This window comes from Acinonyx jubatus, chromosome C1 (genome assembly GCF_027475565.1).
Source record: "Acinonyx jubatus isolate Ajub_Pintada_27869175 chromosome C1, VMU_Ajub_asm_v1.0, whole genome shotgun sequence".
NCBI classification, from domain to species: Eukaryota; Metazoa; Chordata; class Mammalia; order Carnivora; family Felidae; genus Acinonyx; species Acinonyx jubatus.
In genome coordinates this window covers 194,994,154-195,017,723 of record NC_069381.1, presented here as the reverse complement: position 1 = coordinate 195,017,723, position 23,570 = coordinate 194,994,154, and the positions used below count along the sequence as shown (strand labels likewise).

The following is a 23,570-nucleotide window of genomic DNA, read 5'->3' as shown; positions in this document are numbered from 1 at the left end:
GGAACAAACACATAGCAATCAATGAAGAGTAAGGTACCAAACATTCCAAAATCTCAGACTCCACCTCTGTAACATGGGTAAATAACAGTGTGATATTAAAGAATTTTAAAGTGGATCAATAGACATAATATATGAGAAGCCTTTTATATTGTATTGGCTCAGCTTCTCAATAGATGTTCTTCACTAGTATTGTTGTATGGACAGCATGCAAGATTTAAGAACAAATGTTAGCTGATCTTTACAGTAAAGAGAGACTAGTTCATAAACCATTATATTTTATTTAGCCTATTATTTCAAAGTTTAGCCTTTGAGATAAATGACTTTGTGGTAAGGTAATCAATAAAAAACAAATTATTTACTGTGGCTTCTTATATAAAAGGTAAAACTTTCAAAATTCAAAAAAAAAATATTTTACTTACTAGGCACTACTCCAGGGTAAAAGTCATTCTTTAAATGAAAAGTCACTTCAGAAATATCTAGCTAAACAAACATAAATTCATGTACTTCTTAAATCATGAATAGCTTAATACCTCACTTCATTTGGACTAATCCAGTACCTATATCTGTGAATTAACAATTTTCATCATTTTTCTCTTGTTGGTTTCTTCTTAAAAAGAAAAATAGCTAAATTTCATGATAACTAGCAATAAAAATTAACATCAATAATATTAATTTCCTAGAATAACTAGGATTTAAAATAATCAATCCAATATCTATTTTCAATACCTACAAAAACATTACAAATAAATGTGTATTTTCTACCAAGCACAAAAGGAAAAATATATATTCTATGTTATATACTAGTCAACTAGATTTAAATGTACTGCTGTATGCTTTTCCCAAAAGAAAAAAGAAAGCCTTAATATTGCCAAGAAATTGTGATGGAGTCATTTATCAATCATTCTTCCTGTATAAACACATAGAACATTTGGCTTGCTCTAAAGAGAACTGCTGGCATTATTACAGCAGTTCCTGACAATATTTTAAATAAGAGGATATTAGGAAGAAAAGATGGAAAATTTTAGAAATAGACGTAATTTTTTATTTCACCAAGTTTTATGTTTGTTGTTTATATATCCTTAAGCATAAACATAAAGCAAGTGCAGATAAATTCTTTCTATTCCTATATCACAATTTCTCATGCAATTAATATGATCAGTTCTATTAATGTGCAACATTAATAGTAAATCAAGGTAAGTATTACCCAGTGTATCACCAATTTGTTAGGCCCCTTGAAAAATCTTTGATATGAGTCTGGTTTAACATAATAGAATTAATTTGGTCAAAATGTCCTCCCTTTTCCAATTAGATAACTGTAGAGGAGGGGAATTGATTTGGTCAAGGTCAGGAACATGATTTGGTCACATTGTCAAAACTTGGAGCTATATGTGAGAGGAGAATAAGTTGTCTTCAGTTGCGACAAACATACCTTGATAAAATATACACAGCAACAATGGTAGTTGCAAGAATTGTCTCAAATACCACATTTTGAAAAATTTAATCTAGAACTTCATATTGAGATCAGAAATTTATGATTACCTTTTTCCTATGGTAAAGGTCTCTCCCCCTCCTCCTCCAGAATTACCCAGGTATGTATACAGAAGTAGTCTTCATTCTATATCATAAATCATATTTCTCATGATGCTTGACACACACTGTTTAAACATACCTCTTCTCCTTCCACCCCACCCCCATTCTAGACATTGCTCTGATATGATCAGGAACTAGTGCCCAGTGCTGTTTGGAAACTAGGAGACCTGAATCCTTACTCAGGCACTTGGTACCTTCTTTTGGAGAAAATATTCAGAAGGAGCACTCTGAGTAAATTCAAACTATTTAATCTCTATTCTCACATGTGACAGCTGGACTCTTTTTGCCTGGTTCCCAGCAATGCCGCCCTAATGCCTAAAATAATACCAATCCTCTGCCATCCACTTCTTCCAGGCCCACAGTCAATAATTAGGTCTATAGGTCTTACTGCTAAAATGATAAATAGAAACATGGAAATAAATCAGTCTCTCACCATTTTATTCCCAATATTTAGTTATTTATTGAATGAATGAAGAAAATCAAAGGGGAAGCGTATGTTTTTCAGGAATATCATCACTCCTCAAATGGAGAAAAAGTATGGAAAATCAGGTTGGACAACTAAGGAATAGATCTTGGAGATAACTGAGTAAAAGAACAGGTTCTGGGTCACCAAGATCAGGGTTAAAAGCTACTCAGCTGTCAAATTTCATAAGTAAAATGAGTAGGACAAGTGTGTGAGGGAAAAGCAGAAAGTCAAGAATCTAGTAAGTATGTTAGTAATACTTCTAAAAAAATCAGATGTTTGGGAACTGGGAGGACACAGTACATATGACGATGGGGGCTAACTGTTGGGGAGACAGACACATAAGAGTAAGGAAGCCAGAGCGTCAGGCAAATAAAGCAGTCTGTATTAAAGAGGCCTCTTTGGTATCTTCCACCAAATATAATAGAACTGGGCCAAGGGTGCATGACTGAAGTCACTTGTAGGTACCGTGAGAGTGGTGTTTATAGTGACCCTATTTGCTTAGAGTATGCCACTTCCAGTTATGACTATAAGTAGGAAACTTAGATCACAGGCATTCACAGAAATCACTGTGAATGTCATTCAAGTGACATTAAAGGGCAAGGTGACATCACGTGATACATAAATTATAAGTGGATTTTCCAAATTTGGTAGAGATTTATGACTGCACAAAATATTTTCACTAAAATCCATGCACTCATTCCTTCAGTACATATAAGGCACCTCCTATATGTCATGTGCTATTCACAATAGACATTATCTATGCCCTCATGAGTCCATGATGAGACACTGGGAGAAACAGATACATAATGGGATTCAACAGGACATATGTGCCCTTATATTATGTATCTAGTACCAAGAGAACAAAAAGGGGGTTTGGTTTATAGATAGGGATTTTTTTTAGATTGCCTGAGTATTTTCAAATAGAAAAATGGAGGTACATACATTCCATCCAAATGAACATGGGTCAATATATGAACATGTGAAAAGATTTCGCTGAGGCTAGAACATAGTTGTATAGAGGCAAAAGGCAAAACAGAGCTAGAAAAATAGGTTGGAGCTAGATTGGGAAGAGCCAAGTGTGTCTTGAGGTCTTAAAATACAATTAAAGATTTTAAAACAGAAATAAAATATCAAGTCATTTTAGAAAGATTACTATAAAAGGGGGAGGGGCCAACATGGCAGAGAAGTAGGGGGATCCAAAATTCCCTCGTCTCACAAACAAAGCAGTGTTGAAGCTAAAGGACTTTGAACTCCAAGAGTTCAGGAGGAAAAGAGACAGTCGCACTTCCAGGGACCCACCGGGACAACCTGACAGGCCATAGGGCTACTTAAACAAACAAATCAAAGCATACCTAGTGGAAGGTTCAAAACATCACTACAAGTAGGGAGATGAAGTAACCAAACTTGCAACAACAGTGAGCAAGTAACACTCTCCAAAAAACACCTCCTGAAGGGCCAGACACTGGACAGTGTATGACCCCTCTTTAATATTGTAGTACTCACAGGTGCAGGACACATAACAAGCTTTTAAAACACATAAGGGACAGAAAACTAGCCAAAATGATGAAACGGAAGAACTCCCCTCAAAAGAAATTCCAGTAAGAAATGACAGCTAAAGAATTGCTCAAAACATATATAAACAATATAACTGAACAAAAATTTAGGGTAATAGTTATAAGATTAATTGCTGGAGTTGAAAAAAGCATAGAAGAAAGCAGAAAATTTATTGCTGCAGAGATCAAGAAACTAAAAATTAGTCATGATGAATTAAAAAGTGCTGTAAATGAGGTGCAAAATAAACTATAGGCAATGACAGCCAGAATTGAAGAGGCAGAGGGAGAACAGGTGAAATAGAAGATAAAACTAGGGAAAAAGATGAAGCTGAGCAAAAGAGAGATAAAAAATTAGATCACAAGGGGAGAATTAGAGAACTAAGTGACTCAATGAAACAGAACAATATCTGTACCATAGGAATTCCAGAAGAAGGAGAGAGAGAGAAAGGGGCCGAAGGTGTGCTTGAACAAATCATAGCTGAGAACTTCCCCAGTCTGGGGAAGGAAACAGACATTGAAATCCAGGAGGCACAGAGAACTCCCCTCAGACATAACTTGAATCAAACTTTTGCACAAGATATCAGAGTGAAACTGGCAAAATACAAGATAAAGAGAGAATTCTGAAAGCAGCCAGGGATAAACAGACCTTAACCTAGAAGGGTAGACACATAAGGGTAGTAGCAGACCTATCTACTGAAACACGGCAGGACAGAAAGGAGTGGCAGGATATTTTCAATGTGATAAACAAGAAAAATATGCAGCCAGGAATCCTTTATCCAGCAAGCCTGTAATTCAAAATAGAAGGAGAAATAAAGGTTTTCCCAAACAAACAAAAACTGAAGGAATACATCACCATTAAACCAGTCCTGCAAGAGATCCTAAGGGGGACTCTGTGAGTATTGTAAAGACCACAAAGGACCAGAGACATCACTACAAGCATGAAACCTACAGATAACATAATGACTTTAAATCCATATCTTTCAATAATAACACTGAATGTAAATGGACTAAAAGCTCCAATGAAAAGACATAGAGTATCAGAATGGATTAAAAAAACAAACAAACGACCCATCTATTTGCTGTCTACAAGAGACCCATTTTAGACATGAGAACACCTTCAGATTGAAAGTGAGGGGATAGAGAACCATCTATCATGCTACTGGAAGTTAAAAGAAAGCTAGAGTAGCCATACTTACATCAGGCAACCTACATTTTAAACTAAAGGCTTTAACAAGAGATGAAGAAGGTCATTATATCATAATTATGGGGTATATCCATTATAAATGTTTAGGCACAAAATTTGGAGACACCCAAATATTTAAAACAATTAATCACAAACATAAGCAATCTTATTGGTAAGAATGTGGTAATTGCAGGGGGACTTTAATACTTCACTTACAACAATGGACATATCATCTAGACAGAAAATCCATAAAGAAATAATGGTCCTAAATGATACACTGGACCAGATGGACTTGACAGATATATTTAGAACTTTTCATCCAATAAAGCAGCAGAATACACATTCTTCTTGAATGCACATGGAACATTCTCCAAGATAGATCACATACTGGTTCACAAAACAGCCCTCAATAAATACAAAAGAATTGAAATAATACCATGAACACTTTCAGATTACAATGCTATGAAACTTGAAATCAACCACAGAAAAAAGTTTGGAAAACCTCCAAATGTAAGGAGGTTAAAAAACATCCTACTAAAGAACAAATGGGTCAACCAGGCAATTAAAGAAGAAACTAAAAAAATATATGGAAACAAATGAAAATGAAAACACAACAATCCAAACCTTTTGGGATGCAGCAAAGGTAGTCCTAAAAGGAAAATACATTGCAATCTAGGCCTATCTCAAGAAATAAGAAAAATCCCAAATACAAAATCTAACAGCACACCTAAAGGAACTAGAGGAGGAACAACAAAGAAACCCCAAACCCAGCAGAAAAAGAGAAATAATAAAGATCAGGGCAGAAATAAACAACATAGAATCCAAAAAAACAGTAGAACAAATCAATGAAACTAAGTTGTTTTTTTGAAAAAATAAACAAAATTGATAAACCCCTAGACAGACTTCTCAAAAAGAAAAGAGAGAAGACTCAAGTAGATAAAATCCTGAATGAAAATAGATTTATCACAACCAATCCCCTAGAAATATAAGCAATTATCAGAGGATACTATGAAAAATTATATGCCAACAAACAGGATAGCCTGGAAGAAATGGACAAATTCCTAGACACCCACACGTTACCAAAACTCAAACGGGAAAAAGCAGAAAATTTGAACAGACCCAAAACTAGTGGAGAAATTGAATCAGTTATCAAAAATCTCCCAACAAATAAGAGTCCTGGACCAGATGGCTTCCCTGGGGAATTCTACCAGACATTTAAAGCAGAGTTAATACCTATCCTTCTCAAGCTGTTTTAAAAAATAGAAATGGAAGGAAAATTTTCAGACTCACTCTATGAACCCAGCATCACCTTGATTCCTAAACCAGACAGAGACCCCACAAAAAAAAGGTTAACTATAGGCCAATATCCCTGACGACTATGGATGCAAAAATTCTCCAGAAGATACTAGCAAATTGAATTCAACAGCATATCAAAAGAATTATCCACCATGATCAAGTAGGATTCATTCCTGGGCTGCAAGGCTGGTTCAATATTCACAAATCAATCAATGTGATATATCACATTAATAAAAGAAAGGATAAGAACCATATGATCCTGTCAATAGATGCAGAAAAAGCATTTGACAAAATACAACTTCCTTTCTTAATAAAAACCCTCAAGAAAGTTGGGATAGAAGGAACATACTTAAACATCATAAAAGCCATATATGAAAAGTCCACACCTAATATCATCCTCAATGGGGTAAAACTTAGAGATTTCCCCCTGAGACCAAGAGCACAACAGGGATGTACTATCTCACTAACGTAATTTAACATAGTGTTGGAAGTCCTAGCATCAGCAATCAGACAGCAAAAGGAAATAAAAGGCATCAAAATTGGCAAAAAGTCAAACTTTCACTTTTCACAGATGGCATGATACTCTACATGGAAAACCCGAAAGACTCCACCAAAAGACTCTTAGAACTGATACATGAATTCAGTAAAGTTGCAGGGTACAAAATTAATGTACAGAAATAGGTTGCATTTTTATACACCAATAATGAAGCAACAGAAAGAGAAGTAAAGAAACTTATCCCACTTACAATTGCACCAAGAACCACAGAATACCTAGGAATAAATCTAACCAAAAATGTAAAAGACCTATATGCTGAAAACTATAAAAAGCTTATGAAGGAAACTGAAGACACAAAGAAATGGAAAAACATTCCATGATCATGGATTGCAAGAATAATGTTAAAATGTCAATACTACCCAAAGCAACCTACACATTCAATGCAATCCCAATCAAAATTGCACCAGAATTCTTCTAAAAGCTAGAACAAGCAATCCTAAAATTTGTATGGAACCACAAAAGACCCTGCAGAGCCAAAGTCATAGTGAAAAAGAAAACCAAAGCAGGAGGCAACACAATCCCAGATGTTAGCCTCTATTACAAAGCTGTAATCATCAAGACAGTATAGTATTGGCACAAAAACAGACACATAGACCAATGGAATAGAATAGAGAACCCAGAATTGGACCCACAAATGTATGGCCAACTAATCTTTGACAAAGCAGGAAAGAACATCCAATGGAAAAAAGACAGTCTGTCTCTTTAACAAATGGTGCTGGGAGAATTGGACAGCAACATGCAGAAGAATGAAACTAGACCACCTTCTTACACCATACACAAAAATAAACACAAAATGGATGAAAGACCTAAATGTGAGACAGGAAACCATCAAAACCCTAGAGGAGAAAGCAGGCAACAACCTCTTTGACCTCATCCACAGCAATTTCTTACTCAACACATCTCCAAAGGCAAGGGAATTAAAAGCAAAAATGAACTATTGGGACCTCATGAAGATAAAAAGCTTCTGCACAGCAAAGGAAACAATCATCAAAACTAAAAGACAACCAATGGAATGGGAAAAGATATCTGCAAATGACATATCGGATAAAGGGCTAGTATCCAAAATCTATAAAGAATTTACCAAACTCAACACCCAAAAAACAAATAATCCAGTGAAGAAATGGGCAGAAGACGTGAATAGACACTTTTCCAAAGAAGACATCCAGATGGTCAACAGACACATGAAACGATGCTCAGCATCACTCATCATCAGGGAAATACAGTTCAAAGCCACACTGAGATACCACCTCACACCAGTCAGAGTGACTAAAATGAACAAATCAGGAGACTATAGATGCTGGAGAGGATGTGGAGAAATGGGAACCCTCTTGCACAGTTGGGGGGAATGCAAACTGGTGCAGCCACTCTGGAAAACAGTGTGGAGGTTCCTCAAAAAATTAAAAATAGAGCTGCCCTATGACCCATAAATAGCAATACTAGGTACGCAAGGGATACAGGAGTGCTGATGCATAGGGGCACGTGTACCCCAATGTTTATAGCAGCGCTTTCAACAATAGCCAAATGATGGAAAGAGCCTAAATGTCCATCAACTGATGAATGGATAAAGAAGATGTGGTTTATATATTCAATGGAATACTACTTGACAATGAGAAAGAATAAAATCATGCCATTTGCAGCAACATGGATGGAACTTGGAAGGTATTATGCTGAGTGAAATAAGTTACTCAGAGAAGGACAGATATTGTATGTTTCCACTCGTATGTGGATCTTGAGAAACTGAACAGAAGACCATGGCAGAAGGGAAGGGGGAATAAATAGATACAAACAGAGAGGGAGGGAGGGAGGCAAACCACAAGAGACTATGAAATACAGAGAATAAACTAAGGTTGGATGGGGGCATGGGGGAGAGGGAAAATGAGTGATGGGCATTGAGGAGGGCACTTGTTGAGAAGAGCACCAGGTGTTGTATGTAAGCCAAGTTGACAATAAATTATATTCATAAAAAAAGAAGGATTATTATAATGGCAGTAGAAGAGATAAGTTCTATTTGGAGGGACAACTGGAGGCAGAGAGAATAGTAGGTAGTTGTTGGGGGAGCTTAAGTGACATGATGGACTTTGATGGAAATGAATGGCTGCTCAACTCATTTTGGACATAGAATGCACAGTCTTAAGTGATTGACTGAATGTTGTAATAAGTGGTAAAAAGGACTTAAGATTTACAGATCATCTTAGGTGACTATATTGATGATAATGACACTAACCAAAGTGGGAGAAAGAAGAAGGGAAGGGTGAAGGGAAGGGAATGGTGGAAAAAGGGAATTGGCTTTGAGACCTGCTAAATTTGAGGTGCTCACAAGACATGCAAGTTGGAATGTCCTATTTTATGAAGTAGTCTGAATTAATAGTTATTGCCTTGAGATAATGTCAGTAGTTCTAATTAAATTCATTTAAATTTAAATAAAGTAGTTAAAATTGAATTCAGGCCATAAATATTGTTAAGTATGTTAGGTGTATAAGTCTAACCAAAAGTTCTATTATTTACTCTTAGATTACAAAACATTATTGATATGAAAAAAGTAGTAATGTAAAATGAATATGACAATTTCAACCTAGTCATGGCCATATAGAAAATTGCCAATAATGTTTAAGATTTAAACCTATCAGCACAAGCACTAATGTTTATAATCCATTCACCATGTAATTGTGAATAGCAAGAAAAAATAAATTATTAGATACCATCCCACATGCATCAACTTTACCATGTATTAAAGACAAGGTCTTCTCAAAGTTTAAGTGAGGCAACCCACCAAGCAATGGCAGAAATTGCTGGAACCACTGATTACTCATACTTCATCAAGTCTTACCACTTCTAATTATTTAAACTCAATTATGAGTATATATATGAATATAATATAGTTTGAAATACTAAATACTTTTTAAAAACAGATGCGTATATTATTGTGTGTGTATATATATCTATATGTATATATATTCATTCTAAACCATCTTCCCTGACATTCTATATTACAAAGATTAACATTTGTTTTTAACTTTCACTTCCCTTTCTGTTACACAGCAGGTAATAGGCAATACCAGTATTTAGCTAAGCAAGAAAGTGAATTGAGAGATGGTTTCCAAATTTACTGGAATATTATTACTGAAATGCCATTTCATGGAAATTTCACTTGACTTATCATAATAATACACTCCAGAAAAAGTTTTATGCAAAAACTAAATGATTTGTTTGCTCCAAAACCTAAAATTATGTGTGTCCTAAGGGAGACAAGCATAGTTTTATTTTTACCAACCGTAGTTAATTGGTGGGATTTTTATATATTTTTGGCACTACAAATAATTGCCGTATATAATTATAATATGTCCAACAATTCCTTCTAGTAAGTCACTGTGGTTATTACCATGAATCTAGATAATTAAAACAGAATGAAAAACTGTTATAGCCCCAGAAGGAGTCTTGTCTTGGAGTCTATGAAACGCTGGAATTGAAAATGCTTTGTGCATCATCTGTGACCAATGAAAAGACCTTTCCATAATTTTAGCTGTAAGCTGACCCAAAAAACAAATCAGAACACCTTCTGGAAGATGACAGCTGGTCAACAAACCCAAAGTGTCTGCACAAAGTTAGTTTAAGCTAAGGACAGTTACATGCAAGGGCATTGAAGACAATCTGAAATAAATTGAAAATCTAATCTCCTAATTAGATGATGTATTTATTCATGGAACACGCCCAAAAAGATAAACAGGTCATTAAAATGTATGTTTACATTTACTGTAAATCATGTACCTTTTCCTTCCTAAAAATTAATGGCATAAATATTATCATTATTTAATGGAAGCTAACTGAATACCTTATTATGTTGATAGCAAATCATAAAACCAGCAGAATATATCCTCATGGCATAAAGTGTTTAAAATTATTCTGTACACTAGTTATAAGTAATGATTACACACATTTTTATCTGTATGTAATGATTATCCTCCTAAGGAGAATTGTCTTGAAACTTCAAGAAACTGCAAGTTCTTTTCTTATTTGTTTGGAGAATATAAACATTATAACAATTACAATATCAATTAAACTTATTATAAATATGTATTATAAAATACCAGTTAAATGTATAGTTATAAAAATGATTTAATGGTTAATTTGAAAACTCACATTTTAAAAGATAACTAGCAGTTTCTTATAAACATATAATTTATAGCCAAAACAATAAGAGAAATTAAGCTTTATATTGACCCATGTTGAAAAATTACATTTCTAAATGCCCTTTTTCTTTTCTGCATTAAAAGCAACTTAGTCACTTTATCTTTATTTCCACAGAAGTGCATGGAATAGTACTGACATGGACCTAACCACTCGCCAGGTGGCACGCACAGTTGTGATTGTGTTCACAGCATGTTCTAAGGGCCCCATACAAATCTAAGCCTGCTTGGAAGTTTAATAGGCATCCCAAACATAACATGCCCAGCTCCATATTCCAAACCTTCCCCTCCCTTAGCTTCTCCCATAAAAATTAATAGTCACTGTATCTTCATTGGCTCTGACAAAAACCCTGGGACTCATCTTTAAATCCTCTCTTTCACCCCATATCCAGCTTATCAAAAAATACTATAGACTCTCATCAAAAAATAAAAATCTTACCATTTAGCCTCTATCCCGTTGCATGCTGGCCCAGAATATCTTTACACATCTCTTGGATTATTGAAATTAGTTCCTAACCAGTCTGCCATATTCTATCTACCCTTAACCCCTCTGACAATCTAATTTCCACACAGAAGTCACAGAGATCTTATGTAAATCAAATCAGGTAATTCTCAGAATCCTCCAGCAGTTTTCTAGCATTCTTGGAACAAAATTCAATGTCCTCTTTACTACCACCTAGAAGGCCTTAAAGTCACACCCTTTTTGGTCCCCAAGTACCTAATTTCATTTTCTCCTCTTCTCTCTAAGCTCACCTACTTTATTTATCCTGGATTCCTTGCTGAAACATTTTGGAGATGTTCTCTTCTTAAGGGTTTTGCATTTGCTGTTCCTCCAGCTCTAATTCTTGTCCTTAATTCTCCGTGTGTCTCACTTCCTCAGCTACTTCAAGTTTTTGTTATAGATCACCTTCTCAGAACAGTCCTGGATTTTCTCTTTAAACCTGAAGCCACCCTGCACTCCATTTTCCTATGCCCTGCTTTATGTTTTTCTCTAGCACTTATGGCCAACAAATATATTGTAGCATAGATATGTTCATTATTTGTTTATTACCTGTTCCTTACAACAAATTTAAGGCCCTGGGAACAGATTTCTGTGTATTTAGTTAACTGTCCAGAATAGTGACTGACAAATGCTCAATAATTTTTTCTTAAATGAATGAGTAAATATTAAAGTACCATCAATCTTTTAAAATTGATTTCATTCATCTTACATAGCCTAACTCATTTATTTTCATAGAAATATAGTGCATTTGTCAGGGCAATGAAAGCAGTACCACAGAAAAAGCTTGAAGAAGGTCAGGAACTCACCAAGCAACAGATGACTCAAGAACACACGTTCCTTCTAGCATGTGGCTCACCACTTTCAAAGTCTTTTGATTTCAACTAGGAAAATGAGGATGGACAGAGTAGACAATACCAATGGAAGCCTAAGGGGTTGGACCTGAAAGTGGTATACACTGGCTTTGGTCAGAATTAGTAACACAGAGCTTCCATATAACCTTCCATATTCCATATAATCTCCCAACGGGCCCAAGGAAGAGAAGACTGGGTTGGTGAGCATCTAGCCAGGCTCTCCCACACATAAACTAGGAAAACACTAACATTCTTTTTTTTTTTTTTTAGTTTTATAAAATACTTTAAAATTTATGCTGCATACCTATGGAGAACCATGACAGAAATTAAGTAGAATGATGGGATTGTACATGACCGGAGGAGTAGGAGTGAAATATTAGCTACATTTTTCAACAGCTGCTTCTCTGAGTAGGTGATATTTGAGCTGAGATATTAGAGATGAGAAAGCCAGACATGCAAAAATTAGAGATGCAACAACACAAGCAGAAAGAAGAGCTAGTATAAAAGCCCTGGGAAAGTATAAACTGTGGTATGTTTGCAAATAGTAGTGAGAAGACTGAAGTAGCTGAGGGTACTGGGGAGGGGATGTGAGGGAGCGCATGGCCCAAGAGGCAAGTAGGAGACAACTTGTAGAGCCTGATATGCCACAGTGGCAAGTTTACACTGTAAAACAAGGGGAAGACGTTATTGTATTTAAAGAAGGGAATTTTGTGATCTGATTTATATTTTTAAAAGATCTATCTGCTTACTGTGAAGTGAGTGAATTATTATAAGGTAAGGTAGGGTGAATTAGTAGGCTTTTGCAATAGCACAGACTTGGAAAAATGTAAATGTATTCTGGAGGAAGCACCTATCAGACTCACTGGTAGAGCTAATGGTGGGAACCGAAGGGTGAGAGAATGAGCAATCCCAATGACTCCTAGGCCTTTAGCTTGAGTAAATTCACATACGTTCACATTTTGCTTTTACGAAAAATAAGGAAGGTCAGAAGGCCATGTTTTCTGGCAGGAAAAAAAGAGATTTCTTTCTGGGCGTGACAATTTGGAAAAATCTATTAGATACCCAAGCTCAGGAGAGAAGTCAATGGTAGAGATATCAGCATGGGAATTATCAACACATGGAGAGTATTTACAGCCTGAGGATGGGAGAGGCCACCTGGAGAAGTGTATTAGTGAGAAGAAGAAGCTGTGCGCTGAGCCAGGGAGGAGTTGGGGAGGTGGAGTCTATCAACCAGAACTCTGGCAGAAGAGAACAGCCTCCTGACGACGCTGAGCAGGACAGCTTGGGACTCAGCAGGAAAACCAGGGCCATAGAAATAATGAGAGTCAGGAGAGTAAAAGCAGGCGTGGCAGGTTGTAGTGACCGAATCTGAGAGGTAAAGAAGATGAGAACAGGTAAGTGGCACTGGCGGTGGGCACCACCGCTCAAAGGAGCAAATGACTGACAAAAGTAGTTTCAGAGGAGAGGAAAGAAAGGAAACTGAAGGGGAGAATACAGAAAGAACAAGTAGAGGCTGTTAGTTCCATCAGCACTTCTGCCAACCATTTTGATGAAAATGAGCCAGAGCAGCTTCTGAGGAAAAAGCATAGGTGCAGAAGGGGGTTGTCAGGTCAAGGGAAAAAAAAGTGTTTTTAACTAATGGGAGTTACTTAAGGATATTTTCTAGGTTGATAGGAATTATCCTGTGAGAGTAGAAAAAAGACATCTACCTAAATCACAACTTAAAAACTCTTAACTAATCTGATTTAAAATCCTGGTTCTTCAACCTATGAAATTGTACTCTATAAAAATGCAAATTAGTAAGACATTAAGAATCTTTAAATTATCTGGAATTAATATGCATTTATTTTATTTTGACCTTGTTAGAAAAACATAGTAAAAATAAATTTTAATAAATCTTGTTTTTCCAGGGAAAGAACATATAATTAACAAATTCTGCACTTAAGCACAATCTAATTATTTTGATATTTAAGTTTAAAGCAATTATCAGGGGGAAAATGATATTGATCAAACTCATAGGTTATATAGTTGTATGTTACTGGCAAACTTGTATGCCTTATTGTGAATACAGACACTATTTCCTCAGCATTTTTCTTTAAAATAATGCATGGCTTCTTCACCGTCTAGAGGTTTGCTTTTGGGTTAACCAGACCCGATACAAATTCTTTCTCTGTGATTCTCAAGATCTCTGAGCTGTGTATGTGTGTGAGAGAGAGAGAAATAGGGAAGATAATAAATTCCCTATAGAAACATAAAGGTCAAACATAGCGTGTATAAAGCAAAGCAGCTGAACCCTGGCATTTATAGATGCTTATTGTTATTACTGATATTCTTTTATTATTATTTATTATTACTATTATTATTATTATTATTATTATTATTTTGATAAAGTTAAGGAACCTATACACCACAGAGGGAGAGCTTAATTTCCATTGATGGTAACTGACAAACAAAAATAAATAAACAGAAATTTATAAAACAAAAGCCTTTTCCTTATTCCTTAAAGAAATATATATATGAGTCAATAAACATTATATTAAAGAATCATTAGGTACAAAACCTTTGGGTGTGTATGTGGGGTCAGGGAGAGAGTGATTTGGTTTTAAAATTAAGAATAGAGAATATTAAATTATTTGAGCAACACAGAAAACTTACAATTTAATTTTATACTATGGTTAGTTAAGGGTTGGTGGTATAGAATGAGAATACAGAGAAAGAGGTAGAGTAAAATAAGTGGGGAGAGAAATAAGCGTGTGACAATGAAGAAATGGTGGTATGAAGAAGTAGCAACCAAGACAAACTGGAAATGAGTAAGACAGGCAACAAAAGGCTCAGGTAAATGAGTTGTCCCAGAGTCACATGTTACTCTAGAAAATTAGTGATTATTCTCTCTATTAGTGATTGATTGTTTTTTGTTTTGTTTTTGTTTTTTGTTTTTGCTTTTGTTTTAACTGCCTAACTTATAATGTTAGAATCTTCTTTCCTAATGAGCTAACTAGTGAAGATGGTGACAGAGAAATTATTCCCTGGGTTGCAGTAGTAGTTACCAGGGCAGCTGTTTTTCCAAAGGCTGGAAATAAATCAAGCTGAAATCCAGATTTTGTCTTTTACTAAAAGTTAAATATTTACCTCATTATCTTCTCTTCATTTTCATTTAATCGAAACTTTTCCCTTAACCTCCACTTAATGGTTGGATTGACCAGCATTTCTCATTTTCTCTGTAAACTATGCTAGTTGTGTTCACTGTGCCTCAACTACTCAGAGCTCTCAGACCACACCCAAGCAGACCAGCACAGGATACTCCCACCAGCTAACAGCCATGATTACAAAGAGTTCAAAGGAGTATTTTACTAACCCTCCTTATAAGTCAGTTGTGTTTGCTATTGTAAATGTAATTAAAAGACTAATCAAGGTGATGAAATATGAATGTGATAAATATGCTGTCAATGAAAATTAAATTAATACTATGGAAAGGTAAGAGGATCATCTTCTGAGTGTCTGAAGTTCTTGTTTCAGATTAAGGAAATAACAAAATTGAAACTGTAAGTAATACATTATTGGTATAGCTTATGGAAGAGTGTAAAATTCCAATCAACAGTCAATCAAAGAAAAAGTCATGGCCTTCTTGTTTTCACTCTTATGTGGATCCTGAGAAACTTAACAGAAACCCATGGGGGAGGGGAAGGAAAAAAAAAAGAGAGAGAGAGGTTAGAGTGGGAGAGAGCCAAAGCATAAGAGACTCAAAAAATGAGAACAAACTGAGGGCTGATGGAGGGTGGGAGGGAGGGGAGGGTAGGTGATGGGTATTGACGAGGGCATCTTTTGGGATGAGCACTGGGTGTGGTATGGAAACCAATTTGACAATAGATTTCATATATTAAAAAAAAAAAGAAAAAGTCATGGCCTTACATCAAAAGACTGGCATGTGAATGCAAATGCACTATTTTAGACAAAATACAATACATACTTCACGTTGAATGTATCTTTTTTATGGCTCCCTTACAAACAGACCTTTTCAGTTCAGTAACTTACTGGTTTTGGTCAGGGTAGATAAGATCATATCTGCTGTGCCCTTAAGATATCAAAGATAATAAACATTCTTGCTACATGGAAGTAATCAAACAAGTAGGGTTTAGAAAATAAATAACATATCCAGTCAGTGGGAGCAGAGAAAAGTTTGCAAATGAAAAAAAAAAAAAAAGTACTCACCACAGGTAAATGCATGTAAATTATCGGAGTTGGTTAACATCTTATTTTGAGACATTTTTCCTCATTAAATATAACAGGAACAATTATATAATGTTTGCCATACATTTTTTACAAGCCTAAAATTTCCTGAAGATTGATGACATAAATTTGGCAATATATGAACAAATGTAACAAAATAATATTATTTACCTAAACCATAATCCAAGTGATATATCCATGATCACATCCTAAAAGCTTACCACTTACTAAACTTTTAATAACCAGAACTATATCATAGAACGTATATATATGCAGATTGCCCATGTTAATATTTATCTTGAAAACTGAATACCAGTGTAAAATTTTAAGATATAAAATAGGTATGAATATAAATATGCAGATTCAGAAAAGAATGCATTTAATAAATACCAAGTAATAAGTTTTGTCTTTCAACTGATAGGATTGTGGTTCACAAAACTAGTCCTCAAAACAAAATAAATGATTTGTTAATGAGGAAAAAACATACATTGATAATAAGTAAATAATCAAATGAAATCCTTAGTTGCTGAGATCCCATATTTAGAAGAAATCCTACAAACATCTCTAGAAATTAGTTGTGCTTTCTTTGAACCCTGAACTACAACCTTTACAATAAACATACACAATAGTGCACTTAGTCTGTACTGCCACCAAGTGCCTAAAGCAATTAGTTTTAAGTTTCTTGCAGCAGCTATAAGCAGATTCTTTTGCTGTTATGAGTAGCAATTTGGAAACGGGCTAAGAGCAAATCACTTCAACCATGAATGGCTATAAGAGCCACACAATTTAGACATGACAACAAAATCTCAAAGGCATTAATAAAAAACATCAAGAATCCTACCAGCTCACTGGAAGTTCATGAAGTCTAAAAATGTTATTCAGCTTGTAGTCAACTTTTGCTGGACAAATATTTTCTTTATATAAATACAGGTTTGGATTTGGTTGCATATCTGTGGGAAATTCTGAATCCTAGATAAAAAAGAAAAAGCAAGAGCTATGTGCAAAATAGGCATATCACTGTACACACTGATACAGTCTTATTTAATATTCTATCTTATTTAATATTAAATTATAACATAAATATTACCAGCATATTCCCTCAGGACTTACCATAAGTCCTTAATTTCCTATTTTAGTTTGAGAAAACATGCAAAAAAGATAAAATGTTAAATAAGGCACATATCTATTTATATAAGTTTAAATTGCATGCTACATGGTAAAAATTATTTTAAAACACACCACTATTAAATTACAGTGAAGCACAATATAGCACTTTCTTATATTATTGGTCAACTGTCCTTTTTCAGAAAGTTTCCATCCCCAGCAGTAATGTCAGCAAAATCTGTGATTATTCTTATACTCCTTTTGTCCTCTATAAATGGTAAACCAAAAACATTTTTAATTGGGAAACAAAGTAATTACGTATGTTATTTGATTAATCATGGTATTCTTCTTTAAACCTGAGGACGCAGGGCTAATTTAAAGGCACTTACTAAAAGTAAAAGATTTCTGTCTTAATCACTTTAAATCTCACATACATTAGAATCCACATCTGCCAAGCAAATTGTAACTGGAGATCAAAGATGATTTTTAGTCCATGAGAAAGTAAGCTCCCCTCAGCAGAAGGAGGATATACTATGAACAGGCACTTTTTATTTTAATTTGTTTAGTTTTTTTTTATTTTTGAGAGAGAGGGAGACACAGAATCCCAAAGCAGGCTCCAGACTCTGAGCTGTCAGCACAAAGCCCAACACGGGGCTTGAAGTCATGAACCGTGAGATCATGACTTGAGCCAAACTCGGACACTTAACCGACTAAGTCACTCAGGCACCCCAGCACAGGCACTTAATTAACATGGATGCATTAATTGCTCAATTCCACAGGAAAAAAAAAAGGAAGTAATCAATCCACTTACACTTAATGCTTTAAAATTACCTTTAGAGAGGGAGGTATATCATTTGTGTACTCATTCATTTATTCCAAAAATATCTGTCAGTGCTACTTTAGGCATAAAGCAGGCACACTTAGGCATAAGGAATCCACTAATGAACAAAGATAAAAAGTCTTGCCCTTGTGGAGGTTACATTGGAGTTGGAAAATGATAAAAACCAATTTTCATAAAGAAGAATTTTTCTGATAAACAAAATAATATACATTCACATAGAAATATCATGCATTCAGGGGCTGGGTGGCTCAGTCAGTTATGTGTCCAACTCTTGATTTCATCTTAGGTCATAATCTCATGGTTCTTGAGATCAAGCCCTATGTTGGGCACTGTGCTAATAGTGCGGAGTCTGCTTGGGATTGTTTTTCTGCTACTACTCTCCGGCTCACGCATGTGCAGTCTCTCTCAAAATAAATGGATAAACTAAAAAAAAGAAAAGAAAAGAAATATCATGCATTCCATATACTACCAAGAAAAAAGGAAAGGATATCTTATTCTCACCATACAAATATAATTGCTATTAGCACTTTGATGTAATAATTTGCCTCTAATTTTTTACAAAATTGAGACCATGCTCTATTATCCACCCTCCGTTTTTCATTTAACATTATACCACTGCATTTTCTAGTCTATTCTGAAAGTACCATATTGTTTTTAACATTTAGCTATTTTTATTTTCCTTACATTATCAGTGCCATGAACAGCTTTCTGTCTATAAATCTGCATTTCACTGATTATATCCTTAAAGTGTAAATAAATAATTCAAATAAAATAGGGGCGCCTGGGTGGCTCAGTCGGTTGAGCAACCAACTTCGGCTCAGGTCATGATCTCACGGTTTGTGAGTTCGAGCCCTGCGTCAGGCTTTGTGCTGACAGCTCAGAGCCTGGAGCCTGCTTCTGATTCTGCGTCTCCCTCTCTCTCTGACCCTCCCCCACTCGTGCTCTGTCTCTCTCTGCCTCAGAAATAAACATTAAAAAAAAATTTTTTTTAATTATAAAATAAAATAAAATACTTAACAAAAAACATGATACCTCTTCATAGACTGCTTTTCAGAAAGGTTATGTGAATGTATATGCTGCCTGTCATATAACACTGTGTGCAATTCACCGCAACTTTGTTAATGCTATATACACATATATACACATACTTCCTCACGTTTAAAATAATACATTCGGTAAGATACTTCTTTGACTAATATTTATCATTGAGCATCTATTACATGACAGGCACTAGTTTTAGCTCTTATGTCATTGGACAAAATAGACAAAACCCCCTTCCTTGTGGAGATTACACTCTAGTGTGAGGACACCAAATAATAAACATGTAAACTATAATATATCTATATGCTAAAAAGTCTAAGGGAAAATTGTTGTTAATTCATATTTAAAAAAAACTATTTTATTGACATTTCTTAATTGATTAGGTTTAAGTTTTGGGTTTCTTATTTCTTGCTTTACTTCTTTTTTTTCTGAACTGTATGTTTATGCCTTTTGCCCATTTTTCTATTGTTATGATAATTCATTTTAATAATGTTGCTTGGGTTTGAAATGGAGGCAGGATAAATTATTATGCTAGAAAATGTGGCAAAGTGAATCAGAATCCAGTCTTATATAATTTTTTGACTCCATGGAAAATCTAGAACCATAAACTTATTATCTGCAGCAATTTTTACAAGCAATCATTATTTTTAAACCAATCATTATATAAAACTAATACAATGAGACATTTAATAAAACCTAATCAACTAGGCTTAATAAAAACCAAATCAGCTACATCCTATTTGGTATAGCCGAAAAGAATACCTGAACAAGTATTTAAAAGAAAATTTATAAGAGTAGCAAAGGCCTAGAAACAGCAATCCTATCTAAACATAAATGCACTTGCAGAGGCAAAATGTAAGAACCCTTCTATTGTCCAGCATGTAAACCGAAATATTCCAGGAAACAAAAGCAAATAAATGGTCAGGCAGGACCAGTGAAGCAAATGCAGGATTCATAAATAAGGACTATGCATAGAGAACAGAGGGAATAAAATAAATTTTAAAACTGTTCTTTCAAATGACATAACCATTATTATTTCTTTGTATTGACAAAGTACAACTGCAGGGCACAGCTAAGCTCTCAGTAATATACTTTGATAGGTCAGCAGTTCTTTTACTCTGCCCACCCTTTGAAATCATCAGGCAGCTTTTTAAAAATACAAATTCTACTGGATCCCACCCCAGACCAATTAAGTAATAATTTCCAAAGGTAAGGCTCTGACATTGGTATTTAATTTAAATTTCCCCATGTGAAATAAAAGTCAGGATTGAAAATCCTGGCTTTCCCTAGTGATTCAGTTCCACTACATACTAGCATGAGAATTTAGTCAAGCTATTTAACAAACTTTTTAGGATGCATTTTTCCATTGGTAAACTACAATCAAAATTACACCCAATTAATAGGCTGCTGTGAGTAGTAAGTGAGATAATCTCTGTAAAGCAGTAATCACATGCTTGGTACCTAATAAATCCTTAATAATAATTAGCTATTTCTGTGGATATTTATATTGCTGCAATTAGTGGCACATTTTAATTTCAACTGCTTAGTAATTTCATTATGAATTATGTCATACTCTATTTATAATAAAATATTTTATATTACTCAAATTTCAGGTTTAATATTCTCCTGGGATATATATTGAAGCAGATAGTAATATGATCTCACCTGTCAGAATCCTAGTCCTATATCTAGTTAACTGTTGGTTACCTCTATTTGTCCCAGCTTCAATAATAAAAGGAATTCTTGCTTCACTGGCCAGCCAGTCGGAATCAAATACAGTCTTGCTGCTTATATTCAAAGGATGAAAAACCTGATGGGTAACTGTGGCGAAATGGGTTCTACATACATAAATGGATTAGAAAAAAATCTTAGGGCAGAAAGTCGCCACCACAGGCGAAAGTGCCCGAGGTTAGCTAGCAAGATACTGTAACAGGATCACGAGTAAATTGTTAGATAACCTGAAGGAAATTACTTTCCATCTGATGCCAATACATTCCACTTGCCCCCAGACCCTTTGCTTCTTATACACACAGGTTAATGATTAGTGTCTGATTGTTTTCTCCACGTTCACATGTGTAAGATCTTATTTTCTTCACATTCACTAGTGGGTAATATCTTCTGTTTTCTTCATGTTCATCACGTGGGTAATATCTTGTGAGCTCAATAAATATAGAGACAAAACCGCTGTTTGGGGCTTTTGTCTCCTCCTGTACATTAGCCTCTCTTGTATTCAATTCTGCATCTGCTCTCTTGCTTGAAAAGAAGAAACTCCAGACTCAGAGTCTTCAACAGGTAACTCTTCCCTGTTTTGGTGATGTATCAATTAGGCATCCCCTGTATCTATCCTTATTAGGAAGCCAAACTATCTATTTGGCCTCATATCAGAGTGTCTTAGGTACTTAGGCTTTTTCCAGGTCCTGTATCTATGCCACTCAACTCATGTCTGCTTCTCTATCTTGTTCTTTGCTTTCCGTTGACCTGACATTCAAGGGAATTACTCAGACCAATTTTGAACCTGAAGTTCAAGATTATTCACTCAAGCATTCACTCAACATTTGAATGTTTATTCTGTATGGTACTATGTTACTTACCTTACTTAACAGTAAGGTACCTTACTTAACAGGTACTATGTTAATTACCATACCAAAAAACAAGTGGAAGACTCTCCTTCCATTGAAGGATTCACAGTCTCATGAAGGAACAGTATAAATGAAAAACTACATCATTGAGAAAACCCAGAGTAGAAACATGCAGAAGATATTAAGGTGAAAAAATAAGGCGTAAATCTATTGGAATGAAGTAGATATACAATTGGGCAAATTGGAAATATCTACTGAAATAAAAACTGACTTGTTTTTTCTAGTGGTTCCACTGCTAGGCATTGGCCTTATGGATATTTTCACAAAGGTTTCCCAAATTACATATGCAAGTTTTCTATTTTTTTAATTTAATTTTGTGGTTTCTGTTTTGTTTTCTAATCTGTAGTATTTCTTACAATATTGGGTATTTAAAACAATCTAATTGTGTATTCGTATACTGATTTATTTTAATATATTTTAATCACAGTACAATTCTTGTATACTACATAAAATAGAATGAGGTATTTGCAGAACTTATATAACCCTAGTGTACCAGTATGGCCTTGTGATTGTTATAATATTAAAAAAAATATTCATACTACTTGGAAAACAGCTGATACCCTGAGCATGTCTTCCATGTTCCTCTCTACCACTGACCCTAGCCCCTACTTTGGGTACTAACCCTTGTTCCCAATTTATTCACCATCATGCCCTAATTAAAGTAATTTCTAGCACACCTGGGCCTCCAGGACCTTTCTCCCATCCCACGTCCAGCATCTATTCTGATTGGTCAATGCCCATGTTATAATGGTTGTTAACTATTTTGAATATCACTTAGAATTTTTATGTATTTATAGAGAATAAGCTCTGTGATATATTATTTTTTAAGCTCTGTGATATTAACTTAAAAAAGAAATTTACAGAACAGCATATAAATAAAATCATCCCATTTTTATAAAGTAAAAAAGATCTACATTGGTAAGCACTGATGATAACACATTTTTAGAGAGAGAAACTTAACAACGGTCAACAAATGGATATCAAAACAAAGAGAAGAGAATTATTTACCTTTAATTTTATATCTTTATTTACTGTTTGAATATTTTACATGAACATGTATTGTTTTTTTCTTAAATTTTAAAATATAGAAATCTATACAAGGAAATCAGTCCTACGTATATGAAATGCTCTTTAATTTGTACCTAGTATTTTCAAACCAGCACTTAACTGGATATAATTTAGTTAAAAACCCAGATTTAAATGACTATTTAAATAAATCAAGTTTGGTAGGTGTAGCAGAGGCTATTGAAAGCTCTTCTGCATTTCTCTGCCTCCCTTGCAGTTAAACAGAGTTAAAGTGATTGGATTTTGAAACAGGATATAAGTAGAAATGATGTAAGCCACTTCCAGTCCTAGCCTTGAAACATCCTGACGTAGTGCACCATTTTTCTTTTCCTGTCACAATGACTTTGGAGAATTATGTAGATGACAGATGGTGTAGATGACAGATAGCTGCCCACATCCCAGAGTCACTGAATGGAGGAGAGTCACACACAGTCACACCAACCACAAGTTACAAATGAACCTTTCTTGAGAC

General features: G+C 34.9%; 1 protein-coding gene across 2 annotated transcripts in view; it reads right to left on the bottom strand.

The window, feature by feature from the left end:
- Positions 1-23,570, bottom strand: part of SPAG16 (sperm associated antigen 16) — a 983,948-nt gene that overhangs the window by 809,549 nt on the left and 150,829 nt on the right. For both annotated transcript variants that reach the window (XM_027051529.2, XM_027051521.2), the window contains one exon: positions 17,250-17,377. In XM_027051529.2, coding sequence (XP_026907330.2) covers positions 17,250-17,377 — 128 coding nt within the window. The remainder of the gene's footprint in view (positions 1-17,249; positions 17,378-23,570) is intronic.